This window comes from Amphiura filiformis, chromosome 3 (genome assembly GCF_039555335.1).
Source record: "Amphiura filiformis chromosome 3, Afil_fr2py, whole genome shotgun sequence".
Lineage (NCBI taxonomy): Eukaryota > Metazoa > Echinodermata > Ophiuroidea > Amphilepidida > Amphiuridae > Amphiura > Amphiura filiformis.
In genome coordinates, this window is record NC_092630.1 from 59,786,032 (window position 1) to 59,806,148 (window position 20,117).

General features: G+C 36.2%; 1 protein-coding gene across 1 annotated transcript in view; it reads left to right on the forward strand.

Annotated features, from left to right (window-relative positions):
* The window catches only part of LOC140147372 (partitioning defective 3 homolog), a 138,211-nt gene that overhangs the window by 61,398 nt on the left and 56,696 nt on the right, over positions 1–20,117 (forward strand). Inside the window, exons 5-12 of the mRNA XM_072169149.1 lie at positions 1,931–2,091; positions 3,532–3,738; positions 4,715–4,809; positions 5,644–5,769; positions 15,424–15,722; positions 16,591–16,730; positions 18,648–18,782; positions 19,265–19,462. Coding sequence (XP_072025250.1) covers positions 1,931–2,091; positions 3,532–3,738; positions 4,715–4,809; positions 5,644–5,769; positions 15,424–15,722; positions 16,591–16,730; positions 18,648–18,782; positions 19,265–19,462 — 1,361 coding nt within the window. The remainder of the gene's footprint in view (positions 1–1,930; positions 2,092–3,531; positions 3,739–4,714; positions 4,810–5,643; positions 5,770–15,423; positions 15,723–16,590; positions 16,731–18,647; positions 18,783–19,264; positions 19,463–20,117) is intronic.

A 20,117-nucleotide genomic window follows, 5' to 3' on the forward strand; every position in this document is an offset into this window, starting at 1 on the left:
AATATGTGCTGTGATAATTTTGAAAAGGGCATTAACCCATTCAACCATAAAAGCTGACACCCTCCTTACCTGCTCCTTATTCCAGTTCATGCTAGCATTGTCTTTAAAAATGAAATGAGAACATTATTTTAGTGTTGTTCTGAAAATAGCTTGCTCTGTTTTGCCTGATTTCCTATGTGTTGACAGCTGGTCTGTTTTGCCTGAATGCTACAAATAAATGGGATGAGCAGTGACCTTTTTATTGTTGAGCCCTGAGATAGTAGCATCATTTTTATTACCTTTAAGCCCAGCTTACCTTATGCTTTATTGTATAGATATGACCCTTGAATCTTGGTGATTAAGTTTTCTTTTACCTTTTTTAAAATTTGGGTGTCATCGTTCCAATTGACTTACTTTCGAAATTTGGAATTTGGAGGTTAATGATGCTACAGACAAGTCATTTTAACCATACCCTGGAAAATTGTGTGTATATTTGAATCTTTTGAAGAAGGAATTGGACTAGAAAGAATAAGTCAAAGCTGACAAACGTATATAGATTGCAATGCATGATGTAAAGCTGTCATATTATATCAATTATTTTAGGTCAGAGGAATATGTGGAGGAATGCTCTTCTTGATAGAGATATGCAGAAAGTTTTCATATTTGGGAATAGGGGCATGCATTTATTCGCTGGCATAGTGCATGTTAGAATATCTGTTTCTAGGTCAACTGGCTCACACTTTCTTTGTTACGAACCACTGATTGAAATGATCACAACACAAAGCCTATGGCATATCAAAATTCGGAACAAGTGTATGAGCCCAGGCTTGAACCAGTAACCAGTGGTTACTAACACAGCACTATGGCAGTGAATACTGAATTTACTTGGAAAATGCTTGATATTGATATTTGGAAATATTAGTTATCAACATGTACTTTTATACTGAAATATAAACTCAAACAGAATGGGACTTATTAACTGAAACTAAAAACAATACTGAAATAAAAAACAAAGTAAATAAATGTCTTATGATTTGGTTGTGGGAAATCAACATTTTGTTTTTGTTTTTAATAGGTACCAAGTTATTTCCACAATATACAACCAAAACCCATTTTCATTCAACTGTGGTTTGTACTAAGAATCATTAGGGAATGGAAATAGCGGAAATATTTTAGGTGTGTTGAATGATCTGCAACACCTTGAAAATTTGACAAGTTTTGTCTCACATTTGATTTATTATCATCATTTAAGAATGAATACCTGTAAATATATAGGCCTATCCATCTAAGATGTCTTCAACACCTACATGACTTTGTCTTATTTATTATTCCTGGGAGACTTTTGTAGTAGTGTGTCATAACTGGAAGGTTCAACAGCGGTTATTGGCATTCGTAAATGAAAACAAGAGGAGCATTATTATTATTATTATTATTATTATTATTATTATTATTATTATTATTATTTTGCTCTGTGGCATTTTTGCTCGGTAACATATACCCCTCCAAAAAGTGAACCGATACTTGGTGTTTCTGTTCAACATATCAAGAATTTGCTGTAAGATTTTAGAATTTATAAGTGTCGTCACCTAAAGGGTTAGGTTTAGTGTTGTCAGGGTTAGGATTATTAAATGAGAGTAGGGTTGGGATTATGATGGGGGGTAGTAACCACTATTATAGAGGTGCTTTAAAGGCACTTGCGGGTCTGAAGTTCATAGATTACTGGTGATCCATTAGAGATATATTTTCATGTTTTCCCCAATTCCATTTGTTCTATTGTCCAATGGATCTTTCTTCATTTTCAATAATCATTACAGATAATGAATATCAGCAAATTTTTCAAGATGCATTGTTCAAGTTGACAACCACTGGCCACTGCTGTAGTTAAAGCTGCTGTATGTAACAAATTTCAACATGTTTCTAAATTTTACGTTAATTTTTGTCACCATTACAGAAACCAAACTGCATGTAAGACGAGGGAGTGATCCAATAATGCCTCATGTCACTGAGAATGGAACAGTGATAGATACCAATGCCAACACCTTGCCAGCACAGGTAAGTGTCACTGAGAATGGTACAGTGATAGATACCAATGCCAACACCTTGCCAGCACAGGTAAGAAATTTGTTGTCACATAGCACAGGTGAAAAGATCTTGTAAGTTTCTCAGCAATTAGTTGATGATATGATATAAATGATTGTTGTTAATGAACAAATCCAACAATCCAAATGGAAATTGAAGAGGATAGTAAGATGCTATATACCGTATTTGCTCCATTAACCGCTTATGCCCCTATAAGCGCCCACCCAGTGATTTTATAACAAGCAAACTGATATTATAGCAGATTCAACCCATCGTGGGATGTTCTCTCAACAAATCCAGGCTGCCGGTCAATCATCTGCCAGTCATTCATAGCGTGATATGCATGATCGCCCGGTAGCCTGAATTTATTTGAAAAACGTCCCACGATGGGTTGAATCTGCTATAGTTTATGTACTGCCCATGCAAATCTGAATCATGGTCTGAAACACATGACACACTGATGATGATAGGTGAATATTTAGGACCTTTTTTACGTTTTGTTGGCTTAAACAGTGTAAAAAATAAGCGCCCACCCAAAATGATTTTATTAAGCGCCCTGGGCAGTTAATGGAACGAATACGGTTGTTATTAGGTAAGTAGGGCTATTTGAATTATTTTACATTAAAAAGAGAAAGATGTGACCTATTGAGGAAAATGTCACCAAGTGTCGCCAAGCTTTTTAATTTCAATTTGTTATCTTACAGGTTTTTTAAAAGCATAATTATTTTGGCTATTTCTCATTACATTTTAATCATTTTAAGCCACTTGTTGATCAAATATTATTATACTCGGCAATGCAAAAAAAACCAAAAAAAAAAGGTCAAAATTTAATTTTGCTGACAGTGGTCTGTCTGCCTTGTTTTGTTTGATTGGGTCACACAAATTCCACAATTTAAACAACCTTGTAATTTGCGCAAGTTGCACAATTTTTGAATCTTCATAGTATATTATTCTGTCATTTAATTAGTTATTGATCATCTCAAAGATTAGTTTCACCTTGAAAATAAGTAAATGAACACAATATAATCATATTGGTTACAATCATCAGTGTATCTTTTTAGTCAGGCCTTGACATAAAGACAATTTGATGGATCAGTAAACTAAAACAGACCTTGTGAAGCATTATCATACATTACAATATGCACAGGGGAAGTTCAACTATAGTGCATATTTTTAATTGCTTCATTTACTGAAGAATTTTGTTTTAAGTTGTACAAAAGAAATTGGGTCAAATTCATGCTTTTTTATGATTTTCTCCAAATTGAGCATTTTGCATAAATCTGACATCACAGTTGCATTTGTCGAAGTTTTTTCAGGCTAAACATGTGTACTTTTGTATAATTTAGACCAACAATTACTTAATAAGACCCAAAAGTTTCTATAATTCCAGGGTTCGTACCTACCTGAAACAATTTTGAAAATAAAAATAGTTGCCAAGTTAATGCTCTTTTTTTCTCTCTCTTCCAAAATCAGAAACAAAGTCCATTTGTACGGAATGACAAATTAAGAAGTAGCCGTGAAGAACTTGACATTCCATTTGAAAGAAACAGTGCCCTTAGAAGCAGTCGAGATGAGTTATCAAGTGCCTTCCAGAGATTTGGTCGGGATTCATCCAGACGATCTCTTGCAAGCAACAATGCATTAAAATGGGCAGAGGCCCAACAAAAAGTTGAAAACCAGGTAAGGTATAGAACTTTTTATGTAAGGTTGTTATAAGATTTGCCTTTGTTATTGCAGGAGATCATATACAATATGTTATGGGTATTGAATCGGTTAACCCCATGAGAACTACCTGCCGATTGGCCAAAAAAAAGTTGTCATTATCAATTGGACCAATCAGCAACATTGTTAGAATAATTTCATCCCACAAAAATATTGGGGTGAATTATTTGCATAGCTCCATTCTGATTGGTGATTAAAGTGAAGATATCATGTAATTGACCAATCAGAGGCAATGTTAGATCGGCAGGTAGTGCTCAGGGGTTAACACAGGAGCCACGTTATCGTTGGATGGATAGACTACTATTTACAGATCTCATGGGTCTGTATGGTTGTGATTGATAAGTTTGCTATTCTAATGCTCAACTACATCTCATCACCTTTTTGCTTGGTAGTGACGTCAGTGTTTTTACGCGGTTGTGCCGCAAAGCATGCCAGCAACTCATCCTTGTCCGTGTCTGCACACTATGCAGTATGAGGTTAACGTCTGCAATTTGATACTGCACCTGCAGAACGATACTGTAACTTGCGAATGTCACACTCATGGTGGAATATAAATTACATGATTTTGTCATTTGTTTTGATTAATTTTTCTCTTCATCTTCCAGTACTCAATGATTATTTTATTTTTTTCGTTTTCAACTGTACTATGTTAGAGAAATGTTGTTTTTCATCTGTTACGATATGTAGGTTATGTTTATACTCAGGCATTGAAGTAGCCAGTCTGTAGCAATCATGGTCTTGGAGGAGCTTGATGGTGGTACCCAATGCTTACCCTCCCTCTCTGACTGGAAGCAGCACTAGTATGGAAGTTTCAGTCATGTACATAAAGACTGCCTCAAGCAGTCTTCTTACTGATCCGACCTTACCCTTGTCCCAGTGACCAAGTGATACCAGTTGTAAAATTGAAAGTACACTTTGTTTATTTATTGTACAGGAAAAAGACATAGAGAGTTCTGAAATAGAGATTCCAAATGATGGTACACCATTGGGAATTCACATCATAGCAAGAGTGGAGAATGATGATGGAAGGTGGGTAAAACACTATGGACCTCATCCCAATGGCATAGTCCAATAACCTCAATTACATAATCATAGTGCAAAATTTGACCTCAAGTTGCAGAGTATAAGTTTTTGTACCCAAATCTTCAAAGGTCATTCAATGAATGAACAAATATATTGGGGTTTAAGAACTGTTCCCCTGATAGATGAGCGTGTTGTGGATCCTAGTGAAAGAATGCGATAAGATATACTGTAAAAAAAGATATTTTGGCTTATATTAAATTTCAACAAACTGTAGAGAGGACCACACACTATCGTAAAATTTCATACTTGTGGGCCTTCATTTTTTCTGTAGACCTGAAATAAAAGTGCAGTATTGATGAAAATTGTTTGTGATTCAGCAGAAGTTCCCTTGAAAGAAGTGAAAATTTCATATCACAAAATATCCTTGTTGTTATTATTTAGAAGGTGAACAGACTTTCTGTTAGCAAGCATGTGAGATTGTTATCAACTTCGTGTGATACGTGCATATATTATGGAAATGTATTTTATTGTTATTCGCATTGTATCACCAATTGTGAGATAAGGGGAAATCAAAATATTTCGCCCCATGAATCCTTTGGAATTTGAAAAAGAAAATACAGGTTTAAAGATACGCAAAGTGAAATCCAGATCTAGGTGGCTGATAGAGTTGTATGCTTGTAATGCTGCTAGGGCATGGGTGTTTATTAGAACACTGGAATAGTCTTGCCTAGTATAAGTAATAATTTCAATGATTTCTGTGTACTTCGATAAATTTTTCTTGTTATTTTCACTGTCTATGGTTTTAGTAAAATTGACTTAATTCAACATGGTTTTTTTCAGTGCCTATGGTTTAGTTGTCCATGGAATAGAAGATGGCGGGAGAGCAGCAAGGGATGGACGCCTCAGACCGGGAGATCACATCAAAACCATTAATGGCATTAATATTACACAGGAGACATTTGATAGGTAATTAAATATCAAGTAGTCATAGACATGCTTAAAATCAATTGATTTCCAACAAAGGATTTGAACTAGTGTCTCATACAATAATGGAGTCTATTCAAGAATGTCGTCATCAATTTCTGGTCTACGTTATAGTTTCTGTGGAACAAACTGGTTTGTTTATTTAAGATATTGATATATACCGTAGAATTCGATCTTCAAGCATATATCTCTAAATGTGTTTTTTTTGACGAAAGAGTCGAAAGGCAGACACCCTCCACAAAAACATTATTTGGTGTTTGAGCAACTATATTACTGACTCAGACGGCTGTTCAAACATGTAAAACCAATCTATTGTAATGTTTTTGTGGAGGGTGTCTGCCTTCGTCTTTTTCGTTCAAAAAACTCTCATTTAGAGGTATATATGCGTGTAGATGGAATTGTGCCATGAATTAGGCTAACTATGCATATCACATGCAGGGCCTCTATGCATACCTTGTTCAATACTTATATGGGGAGAAAGTTTGTGGCTTTTATATCTGTCCATATACAGTGAACATGGGTACATGCCAGGCATATATATTGATAAGAATGCATTGTCAGTTACATTTGGATAACTTCCTTGTAGCATATCAGGCTTTACCGAGGCAGTAACACTAGTAACTGGTTCATTTGCTAGTAGCATTAAATGGCATACATTGATGTGCTGCATTTACACAATACAAAGACATAAGGTTTAAGTTAGAAGTGGATGCTGATGCAGATGTGATTGTCTTCATGAGTGTCAAAACTCCACTTTTTGGAAAAATTACCAATTCCTGTTGTTTTCTGTCACTTTTTGACAAATCAGGCCAAATGCCACTCCTCCCCCTTCTTTTAAAAGATGGATTGACATGCTGGTTGTCTTATGCAGAAGTGAGTGATTCCTGTAGAATGAGTAAACTTTGAGCTTTGGTCCTCTCAATATGGCATCCACACCCTTGCATCAGCATGGAATCCTTACCGAAACCCTGTGTATATATATTCTAGTTCAGGTACATTACAATCTTGATGTCATTGACATGAGCAAGCAAAATTTGCTCTTGCCAAAAATTGTTTACTGTGTTTTGAAGCTTGCTCATTCAGTACTAAAACATTGGAAGTATGAGGAATAGGTATTGCTTACTGATAAGATGACATAACATAAAATTAAGTTTACTAGACTGCTCATCTTTTTTGTGCTCCATAAATCAATGTGCCGTATGATTTCTTTTTAAAAAGACAAAAATTGTACAGAAAACAAACCTTTCATGTTTCTCACTCCTCTCTTTTGCTGCTGGCTATTATTAAAGATGGTCTGTGTACAGGTAAGGCTGGTACTGAAATCTGAAATAATTTATATATCGTCGTTTTGCAGGAAAAACCTATGTGCTTGTGGCCCCTGAACATGTTTAAAACAAAACTGCCAACAGGTTACAAAGGAGGTTTTGCTTTAAACATGTTCAGGGGCCAATAACACTTACGAGGTTTTTCCTGCCCAACGATGAATATGGTTGACGTCATGTTAAATTGTACACCCTCACCTTCGACACCAGTGGCTTTGTGTATACCCTGTATAGCAAGTCTGATGTGGTTATGTATCAGTCTGCTATATTTGTGTTCAACGTTCTATACAAGTAGCACCAGTAATCATATGGGGTGGAGGAAATTGCTGATGTTATATATTAATTGCCCATCAAGTACACATCCGTAATATGCTCCCTCAACACCAGTGGCTTTGTGTATACCCTGTATAGCAAGTCTGATGTGGTTACGTGTCAGTCTGCTATATTTGTGTTCAACGTTCTATACAAGTAGCACCAGTAATCATATGGGGTGGAGGAAATTGTTGATATTATATATTAATTGTCCATAAAGCACACATCCGTAATATGCTCCCTCAACACCAGTGGCTTTGTGTATACCCTGTATAGCAAGTCGGATGTTGTTATATATCAGTCCACATTATTTGTGTCCATCAGTTAAAATATGGGGTGGAGTAAATTGTTGATGTTGTATATTAATTGCCCATAAAGCACACATCCCTAAATATGAAATCAGATTCATGCATAATGCATCAGTCAACAACATTTGCCTTAAATGTTCTATGCAAGTAACACCAGCAATATGGGATGTGAGTAAATAGTTGATGTTATTTTTTAATTGCCCATAAAGCACGCATCAGTAATATGGAATCAAGTTCGTCATTATTATACCATGTGCAACAACAAATGTATTCAATGTTGTGTGCAACTATTTAAAGCCAGCATCCCGAGATATGGGATGCATCATTAATGTCATTTATTTTTACTGCCTATAAAGTAATGTGGAATCAAGTGCAGCATCATTATTATATCACATCCATCAGTCAGTCATGTGACATTTGCAGTAAATGTTCTGTGCAACTTGGCACCAGTGATATCATATGGGATAGAGTACCAGCATTAATGTTATTTATTTTTACTGCATTACAAGCACAAGCATTTTTTGCCTCTTAAATACCTCAACATTATTGAATGATTACAAATACCTGCATTTCTGAAAATCTGTTGGAAATATTTCAGCTTTTTTTGTGCAATTTTCTGGTAGAAATGTTTTGCAAAGATCGTCATAGAACTAAAATGCCAGACGTAAAGAGTGTCAATTATCGTTCATGCATCCTTAATCTTGAAAACCTCTTTCGTTGATTTCATTTAATTGCCATTTAATTGCATCGTGTTGACTTAACAGCCATACGCTGCAATTAAACCATGAAGCTAATAATCAAATCAAAACAAAAAAATTACTTGCCTAGTTACAGACCGGTGTTTACTATTCAGTGACAGCCAAATGGTTCAGTTGTAATCATGTTCCCTATCAACGCTAAGAATAGATAGATAGTCCATGTCATCAGTTGAATGTATTTCACACATTGTCATTAATTAGGTTTTAATATCTTACAATATTGAACAAGAGATTTATGTCTGGCTATTGGATTGAGTGGGTTAGCTAGCGCTGTAAAAAATAAGCTGAAACAACATCATTTCTAATGGCAAAGTTCAATAACACCAATTCAATACTAGTGTCTTAATAGTTGACTTCATATTGTGGAGTATGATGTGTTGCACCCAGTGCATTGAAAGGTCATTGTATATCTGTATCAACATAAGGGGTTAAAGAACCATGTACTGCTAGATGAGCATGTTATAGCACATACAAATGTCAAGTACATAATGTCTGTTGAGATGATAGTGGCATTATATCATGTCATAGCGAGGAAGATGGATCGGTCTGGTATCAGTGCAAGCGTGGCTGTCTCACCTTTTATTTTTATTTCTTGACTTTGGGTACAAAATTGTCTTGATGATGGGTACTCATTAGTGAACCATGTAATTGAGTACCATACTTTCATGTACTAAATTGAAAGGTGTAATGTTAGGTAAAGGTTTTGCTTATGAATTGAGGTTATCGCACTATGACCACTTTCTCCACAGACATGTAAAACTTGGGCAGGATTGCAAACAATTCCATCATCTTTCATATTTAATTTTATATGCTGTTGGAACTTTTGGCTTGATTGTAAATTTACAGTAACCCATTTTGAAATATTATGAAATCAATATCAGATGTGAAAGGGAACCCAAGAAAACTCCTGTCTAATCGGGTTATGTTTTTCACATGGTATTGTCACAAGAGATTAATTAAAATGACTACTATAATGAAACTATTAAGCTTTAGTAGTGGTTTGTTAGGCTGCGATCACATAGAAGTATACGGTATTCAGTATTCAATATACGATATACGCTCATTCGATTAGGCTGAGTTCACATAGTATACTCATGTGAACTCAGCCTGATCGAATGACCGTTAATCGTATAGCGAATACCGTATACTTCTATGTGATCGCAGCCTTAGGGACATGTTTCAACATCAGATATGAAAGGAAACCTAAGAAATTGCTTTTTACATAGTATTGTCTACAAGGGAATAATTATAATGACACTACTGTAATGAAACAGTTTCAAGCTATTATGTATTTGTTGAATGGTTTATTAGGTTGCATATTCATCAGTCAATTTTGAATATGTAGAGCAAACTATAATTTTATGGTAAGGTTGCTTGGAATCAATGGGTACCATCTTTTAGCATTTGTGATGGTTCTGCGTTATATAGAATGCCTTCCTTTATTAACCCCAGTTGCCTTTTGGTGAGGTAGAAGGAAAGAAGGAAGGAAGAAAGAAGGAGAAGAGAAAACATTTTATCGTTTTGAACCCCCGACCCCTCGGGTGTGATAATCACACGCATACAACACGGTCTAGAAGATTGCATGCATGCACCATATACTGCGTACACACTTAGTACGCTACATTAACGCCACAGGTGTTTTCCAGCTTGGCCAAGAATTATTTCATTTACGTATATAGCAGATTCAACCCATCTTGGGACGTTTTTCCAACAAATCCAGGCTGCCGGTCAATCATCTGCTAGTCATGCATAGCATGATATGCATGATCGCCCGGTAGCCTGGATTTGTTTGAAAAACGTCCCACGATGGGTTGAATCTGCTATAGTAAGGTAGATTACAACAAGTGTTTTACTTAACCTCCATCACACACAAATCTTGCATGGTTGAAACTACATGTCTGATGATCGTGATTGTAAATCAGTTTGTGTGCTACATACCTAATGTGTGTCATATTATTTCCGTTGGAAGTCATTGTCCTTACCTGATGACATCAAGTGAGACTAGACACATTAATTTTGAGTGCAACCAAATCCCACAGGATCAAATGTACTGTTAACACACCAATTTATTATCTTTATGACATCTTTCGCTTATTAATGTTACCAATATCGCATGGATATGACGCAGGTGATAATCTTCTTTTATGGATCCTAGGTGATTTAGCAAAAATAAATGGCCTATATTTGTTCATGCAATAGTGCTTAATCCAGATTTGCATTGGTGTATGACCCTACCATGTTATCAGAAGTTAGGATTGTTTTAGCATTTGATTCAGGAGTACCTCACAAGTCTGCATAATTTTGAACAACTTGCTCTTTTTTTTTAATAGGCTTTCTATGCAGCAAACTAGTCTTAACCCCCTGGACACCACTGGTCATCTAACAGCATTTCTGATTGGTTGATAACTTGAAATGCTCATTTCAATTGGCAATTATGATTAGGCTTTAAACTATTTATGGTCAAACTTGCATTTGCACATGATCTTATTAATACCCTCCTTCATTGGTTCGAAATTGGACACAATATTCATTTTGGACAATCGGCAGGTAGTTCTCATGGGTTAATTTCCAGTGGCATAGTTCAATGGCCTGCATTTAACAATCATATTTCAAAGGTTGACCGTTTCATTGTGGGGTATGAGTTTTGTATGTAATACATTCAGAGTATATTAGTGTAGAAGCTCATTCACTACATTGATAATTGATAATTGATAAAAGATACAAAGAAAATACAAATTGATGTATTATGAAAACCGTATGTCCGATTTGCTTCAAACGAAAGGCATATTGATTGGTGTACTTTGCCCTTCTCAATTAATGTACTGAAAACATGCTCAGAAATATCCTCATACACATACCACCTTAAAGGACTGTAGCTTGATGCATGGGGACCAAGTTATAGCTGATCAAAAGAAAATTATTTATGCTTTTCGTTTTAAATTGTTGTAACACCATTACCTATATTAACTACCTGTCACGTTGGATTCACTTAGCCTTTCTTTTACAATTTTCATTTTAATCTGTTTAACCAAGTGTGTTTATTATAACTTAATAGTACTTGAAAAGAATTGATACAGTTCTTGGAACCGGAATTAATTCAATTGATATGATGATTATAGGAATGCCAAGAGATAATTGTTTAAAGTCGGCAAGTGTCATTGCCTGGAGTGTTTATAATATCCACTGTTTAATTTGTATCAGTCTGAGTAGTCTGTCACAACTTACAGTAGACTGTAAACATAGGTAACCTCTGTAACAATTACACTGCAGCTGAGATATATCTTATGTCTCTTATATTTGGTTTATCTTGAAAGATGGACATGTAAAGCCCGATCCTGACTCCACATCGCAGCGCGATGCGATGCTATAAAAACTGTAATCTGAGCCAGGTTTTTACGAGCTCAGCGGTAAAAAATTCTCATCGCGGTGGAAATTTTGGTCATGAAAAAGTTGAACAATGTTCAACTTTTTAGCATCGCCTCTTGATGTCGCAGCCGTGCATGCTTCTGATTGGCTGCTGGAAAATCAAGGTCGGTAGAATGACCTTAAAAGGAGATGCAGACCCCACATGTTTTTAAAACATCGCAACATGGCGCGATGAAATGAAAATGTACATTTTAATTTCATCTCGAGATGCTGTGAAATTTGAAAAGCATCGCAGCATCGCATCGCGCTGCAAAGTGGAGTCAGGATCGGGCTTAACACATGCTAACCAATTTCTGACATCTCTCATGCCTTGAAATGTATTGTATTCTATAGTGTTATTCCAGGTGCATTATATAAATTGGGCTCCTTTTTAATGGGCGGCTGTGGGACAGTCCTTGTTGAGATATGTGCAATGGAAAATAATTTAAGATCATTGTCCTTAGAAATGCTGCATTGGTTTCATATGTATGCATTTGTGTGTGAGTTTGGTATTGTCATTTATTCTGATGGATGAATGAACCATTTAATAGTAGAATTTAGGCTGCTGGTTGAAGAATTTTAATTCGGTTAGGGATAATACTCCTACAGAACATCCATTTGTAGGTCATTCAAGTGTGACAGATGTACATTCATTGATAAATAGACCCAACACACTAAAGACTAGTTCCAGCAGTTTTGATATGAGAAGCAAAAATGTGTATAACAATGCCCGATAGGATTGTACATCTTCCAGTGGTGACTACCAGTTTTTCCCACACCATCTAAATGGAACATATCTTGGGCATTACATTTCATTGGGGTAATCAGAAAATATGATCTGTTTTCTGATAAACAAAATCTCAGTTTTGGTGAGGGAAAATGAGATTGTCAATCTTGTGTAATCTTGAAAATTGCTCTAGTTGCAATCATTTCACTGAAGCAAGACTTCTGCATGAAATCAGGAATGTGTTAAAAAGGTCATCAGTTTGGAAATGAAGATCAATTGTATAAATATTTCAGGCATTTAATTGACACTATTACAACAGAGCACTCATCATTTTGAAATTTATGTGAACCATATTAAAAGTATTGGGTCAGAATAATATTTATATGACTGAGATAAGGAGTGCGAAAGTTGATATCAATTTTGATATAAAGCAGGATAGGATGTACCATGCATGAGAAAGTTGCGATTATATTTTACGAAATTCAGATGTAACTAGTAGATGCAATTCCTTGACCCACCTTAATCGTATGTGTGGTGTTGAGCTTGTGATTTGGTACCAGTTGAGTGATAGGTCTTTGTGTTACCCATTTCATGTTATTAATGTTGAATATGTTTTCAGTGTTCTGTTTTATACGGCATTCCAATTCATGTGCCCCTGTATAAAACATATGCTGCCTCAGAATGGTGTTGTACAAATAAATTCAGTATTTTAACAATGTCTCACAAAACATGTTTTGGCTGTGATTTAGCTGCAGCAGTCATAACATAGTGTTAATAATAACAGCAATGATCTTGATGTCATATTAAAATACCTTCACATGTTAAAATGATTTCCCTCGAACAGCATTTTTCCATTACTGGACCATCAGAAGCAAGTTTGATTTGTAAACTAGTATCATAAGGACCTGTCATATTTTCAGCAAAAATTTGCCAATAAAATTCTCAATATGTAATGTCTTCCCCTTTGCTTTGGAAGTAGCTTGTACATACTTTGTCATCACTTTGGTAAACACCTAATACCTGTATGTAAATTATGTACCATGTCCTGATATTTGAAGAGTAATCCTAATGCCCAGGCCTATTTTGACAAGAGGGAGGGAGGGAAGGAAGGAAGAAGAGGAAACTTCTTTCTCAGGTGTGGTTTTGAACCAGGCCTCTCGGGTGCCAGACGTGTGCACACAGCGGTATGGCCATACCTTGCCACATGGGTCTACCAAGCTTTCCATGCCCAAATGGCTGTTCGCATGATGATGCAATTGCATCACATGGGATACCCGCACTTGCAGATGCTTTGTGAATTGGGGTTTATTGATGTTTTTGTTCGGTTAGATGTACCAATTCAATACTAGTATACCATAATATTGCACCTTAATTTGTAGATACATTGTATATTGATGTTGTTGAAGACTTGTAAACCAATGTGATGTTTTGATACCTGCCTTGATATAGCCTTGATGCTGTTTAAAATATGTTAAACAAAAATGGTCATTTTATTGTAATGTATGTCACCTTGGTATATAGTTGCATACTGCATGAAGAAAGTCACATCCAAAACAAAATGCTGTTCCCTAGCCATTGGGGTTTGGTTGATTGATGAATACATTTTCATTTTAAATATTTTATTTTGATTTTGTTGCTTCAACTCCGAGAATGTGTTGGAGGTAAATAATTTTGAGTCCTAAATGCGGTCCATTTATTATTTTTTTTAACTAAACTTTCTGGCGTTTCATTGTAGGCCTTAGAGTACAACAATTCTTTGAATCATTTGATTGACATCATGTACTGTAAATTACACACAATTGAGGATTTTGCTTTAAAACTTTGTACAGAGAAAGTTTTAATAAAAATTAAAAATCACAAAGTTAAGTTTTATACTGTATTAGAATCTTCCAGTAGGTATGAATGTGTTTACACTAAACACCAATCACAGTTTATTTTGCTCATCTATAAAGTCTCTCCTCCCATAAATTTCCCCTGTGTTATGACAAGGCCAAGGATCATATGTTGACAAATTGCATAGTAGTAAATGAGCAGGTATCTCACCCCAGAGTGCATCCAATAGTAGGTTAGTCAACATCAAACACATCTTGAATTTGACCAAGATATTTATCACTTACTGCATGTGGTGTTAATTTACTGTATACCGCACACCCCAATGTCATTTGTTGTTAGCAACAAGTTGAATCACAAATGCATGACTCTGTCTGTGTATTCCATGAAAATCAATTGTAGTGTAGACATCCATTACACACAACTCATGCTCAATTTGACTGTGGGCAAATGTAGACCTAGTTTTTGTGCAGCTGATGTGTATTTGAGCAAAGATCAGATTTCAGGAAGCATTTGATAAGAGCAGGTGTTTGTTTATCATCACTAAGCCAAGATATGAGTGATAGAAAGGTAACGTTTCTTACATTTAGGGATGAAAGACCAATTATTAGGAACAGGTGAGTACATGGAATATTGTAGATCATTCAGCCTGCAGTCACATATGCATGTGAATTTTCATGTTAAATGTACCAAGATGGGATGATATGTGGCCTCTGAGGCTGCATCAGTGAGTATCAAAACTTGAATATTTGCATAACATCTCACTCTTAACAAGAATTGTTTTAAAAAAAGACAATGCCATAGATGAAGATCATGTTTCATAATTTTGGATACTAATATTCTACATTGCCAGTAGTGTAATTTAGAAGACAGCATGCTGAATGATTTACGATGATGCAAGATGTGCATGTCATCTGAATTTCAGAGTAAAGAGGAACTCTTCGCTTATCAATATTGCTTTTTTGTCGTTTCAGGGCACAGGAAATCATGCGAGAAGCCATGAAGACACCAACAGTAAAAGTAGAGATAGAGCGAGAGAAGGTTCCGCCGTTAATCCTGCCCGAGTCGCCTCATTCGCCGCAGTCCAATGGCCCGATTGGCAACACACCACCAACTCCACCACCTAAGTCTATGCCAGTGGTACCATTGAGGTCACCGACAACAGCTTTATCAGCCAATGGACCAGTCTCGCCAGGAGGTGAAAAAACAAACCTGATTGCACCAACTAATACAAGACGGATTGGAAGAAAATTATACATACAGCTCATGAAAGGTGAGATTTCTGTACACATAGTGGGTGTAAAACCCGACAACATTGAATAACTAACATTATGGGATGATTTGGTTCATGCCCAGTGACAGAGTACAGTGACCTCCATAGGTGGAATGTTGATTCCATAGGTGGAAAGTTTTTGGGAATGAGTTTGATACCCAGCAGTCAGCAGATTGAAAGGTCTCAATACATCAATAGAACTGAAACCTGAAGATTAGGTTAGGATAAAAAGATTTTGATGTTGAGATTAGGATTTGGATGAGGGTTAGGATAGTAGCCAGCTATGTATAGTTGCCCTGAGTTTCTTTTGAATTGAATGGACTACCATAGATCACTCTTTGCCATACCTACAGACATAATTTCAATGAACATGGTGTGCCATTTTAGGTGCGAGCGTTATGGCATGCGTTCACTACGTACAGAACACATCCAGGAACTTCACTATGGGCACATTATCTTGGTTGAGTAGCGGGAATGCGGGTGTTTGCCACACTGTAGGTTTCAAATATGACATGATCTTGTCCATGGAGGCCAGAGGCTGCAAATTTGAAATTGAGATGAAGGCAAAAATATGGAGTAAAAAACAATAAAATATGTAAGAAAATAGACATCACATAACTTTATAACCAAGTATGCTAGACCCTTGGTGCTCTCAGTATATGATAGCCTAATGTTTGTATAAGGTAATAATTATAGTAACTCAATTGACAAAAATGCCTCATTTGACCTCCACAGACCAGATCGTGTCACAAATATCCTAGGGGAATTGGAACTATCAAATGATTCAAATACTTTGAAACATATTTCCAGCTTGACTTTATTCAGTTTGAGAAGTTCAAATGATTTTATATGTTCATATCATACACAGGTCCTCAGGGTCTTGGTTTCAGTATTACAACCAGGGATAATCCAACATTAGGAAAGAATCCTATCTACATCAAGAATATCCTGCCTAAAGGTGCTGCTATCTCCGATGGTAGACTCAAACAAGGAGACAGACTACTAGAGGTGAGTTGTAGAGTGGGACACTAAAGTAAACAACAGAATTCCTCCTTGATTCACTGTATACATACAAGAGAGTAGTAACTATTTCCTAATATCCCATCATGCACTATTCGCAATGGGTGGTGTGCACACCGTCAGGCCTAAAAATTTGTATAGCCCTTTTTATCCGACCCACAAATCTGAAAAAATGGGATTGCATTTTTTTTCATATTTGAATTTTCATATATTTGGTATAAAAAGTAAACCGCCCGACAGAGCTTTGGAGCTTTAAGGTTGGTCTTAACCCTGGTATTATGGGTGCTTTTGGGCCTCATAAATGCTAAATTGTTGGTCTAAAGTATATAAAGGTATACATATTTAGAATGGCAAAGACTTGATGAATCTATAAGGGCAATAAAAAAAAGTTTCAATGCAGGATATGAATTGAGATTGTCAAATGTAGACATGAAAATATTGCTGGTGGAAGTAGCTCCTGGGAAAATCATGCATTATGGGATATATTAAATGGAAAAGGGAAATATGGGCAATAAGCTTGTGGCTGTCACAAGTACGCTATTCCATTTAAAATCTACACTACCCCTGTGGAAGATTTTGGAAATATCTTCCACAGGAGGATTATGAATTTCAAATGGAATGAACACATTTTGGAATGAACACATTAGGCAGTTCCATTTGAATTTCACACACCCCTGAGAAAAGATTGAACCTGAATCTTCCACTGAGGGAGGGTGAATTTCTAATGAAGCTGCTAATGTGTTCATTCTACTTGCAATTCATACTCCCCCTGTGGAAAATATTTCCATAATCTTCCACAGGGGTAGTGTGGATTTTAAATGGAATAGCCCATTATGCATTATTCTATTACCCCCACGACCCATTATTCAAAATCGCGCACTGTGATTTGTTGAAACGTGTCACGTGACAGACCATTAATTGGCGATAAAGTGTCAAGGGCAACGAACTTTATGTTCTTATATCATCACAGCGCACAGCAAAGCGCACAGCACACCTGCTTATGTAGGGGAGAATGGAATGCCAGGGGTGTGTTATTGTATGTGCATACCTGCTTATAGGGGAGAATGGAATGTTAGGTTGTGTTATTGGAATGTGCATACGGTTTGGCTACGTGTAGGCGCTACACCTTGAGGTAAACAACTTGAAATATTTGGGCAAAAAATGTGATATTTTCTCTTTAAATCGCACTATTTTGTGGTAATAGAATAGAAATAAAGGGTGCAGCATTATCCTTTACATAAATAATGTGTCCTCGGCAGTAAATCGTTTAAATAATGGGTTCGGCTGCGCCTCACCCATTATTTACGTTTTACTGCCTCGACACATTATTTTCGTGTAAAGGATCAGGCATTACCCTTTATTTCTTAGTCAATTGCAGTGTGGTAAAATGTACATTGAGTACTTTGACTTTTCAAACATCTAAAGCTATTATTCATTGTTCATTGGTACTAGGTGTTGATAGATATCAATAAACACAGTAATTATTATCCCTTTTGTGTCAGTAGGGCAATTCAATTTTCCACCCTGTATGCAAAGGTTACATAGCTTGATCACAAAATGATGCTTCTCTATGCGATAATTACATTCCTGACATTGCAGTGAATGTTAAAGGAGGAGGATCTGATGAATGAAAATTTGGTATTAGTGAGCAACAAGTACTTTCCTTATCCTGTGTTCAAACTTTGGGCTGAAGTTTTTTTTTGTAGCTTGTGTACACCATAAATGTATATAATTGGGGTAATCCACATTACTTACACTAATAAAGTTTTATATGAGCTTAAATTGACATTTTTTCATCTAATGTAAGACAGATTGGAAACAAACAGATGGGTAGGTGGGTTAAAGTCCTCCATTCATGAAACTGAACCATCTTCCTTAAAGCTAACGTTGACTTACTTTTTTCAGGTAAATGGCATTGAGATGACCGGTAAGAACCAGACTGAAGCAGTGTCCATTCTACGCAGTGTCAAGCTTGGTGGAGTAGTTAATCTGATAGTATCCAGACAAGAATCTCCTGTCAAGGAACTACCAAGACAACTGGTAAGCAGGATTGAAATAGTGTAGTCTGACCACATCAATAGGATTAAGTAGTCAGTAGTTAGTGCAAACTATTCTTTATTATTAGAATTAGCAAGTTGGGAAAATTTTTTAAATTCAGTTCTGTGTGAAATTACTCCCTTACGAAGTCACCCGTTTTATAATAAAGTTAGAATTCAATCATCGACTGAAAGATGCAGAAAACTTTCGAGGAATATTTGTGCTTTGGTTGTAATTGCCTAGTATTACAAATTAAATAGGGTAAAAAATAATGCATGCCTTGTATCTGGAGAACCATCCTTGTTTGACTACTATTACCCAAAGTAATCTCAAGAGCAGGAGAGACTTGTGGGTGGAAAAACCGCCTTGTTTCTGCTGTAGGTAATATCACAACTTGTTATTGTAGATACATTGAAGTTTTCATTAGATGTCATTGGTGCAGGATTGTTAATGTATTTTTGTATTTTCAAACTTCACCTCAACAGAAGGCAGACAACCCAGCTGAGGACCCAACAGCAGCTAAAAACAAACAGATTCTGACATTCAACATTGGTCTCAATGACACTGGTTCTGCAGGTCTTGGCGTCAGTGTCAAAGGCAAAACCTCTGGTGGTGGTGATACAGAAACTAAAGATTTGGGCATATTTATCAAATCTGTCATCCATGGAGGAGCTGCTTCAAAGGTATGAACTATGTTTTCCCTTGAGTTTGTAACGTCAGTGGTCTGTTGTGCCATAAATGTGCTGTCATTCCGCCCTTGTACATGTGTATGTATTGTATAGGCACAGATAGCAAAATACTTGCCTACATCACTCCCAAACTGAAGGTGAAACAAGGTATAGGCAGTAGTATATATGGGTAAACCAAATGTGAAGATGTGCTGAAAAGTTAGCAAGTTTATAATTCTTAATAATAGATATACTCTTTTGGTTACATCATATTAAATATGCCTTTGTTTAAGGGGGTACTACACCCCTGGCCAATTTTGTGCCTATTTTTGCATTTTTCTCCAAAATTATAGCGCATTGGTGACAAGTAAAATATGTATATTATAGGGGCAAGGACTACAACTACTGTACTGAAAATTCAGCAACTCAAAGCAAGTAGTTATTGATTTATTGATCAAATATTGGTTTTCCCTCATTTTTGACTGTAACTCCACAACTGTTGTCTGTGCTGAAATAAAATTTCCAGTGCAGTAGTTGTAGTCCTTGCCCTATAATATACATATCTTACTTGTCCCCAATGCGCTATAATTTTTGAGAAAATGCAAAAAGGCACAAAATTGGGCAGGGTGTAGTAATTCTCTTAAGGGATGGGGTATGAACGTTTGGACAG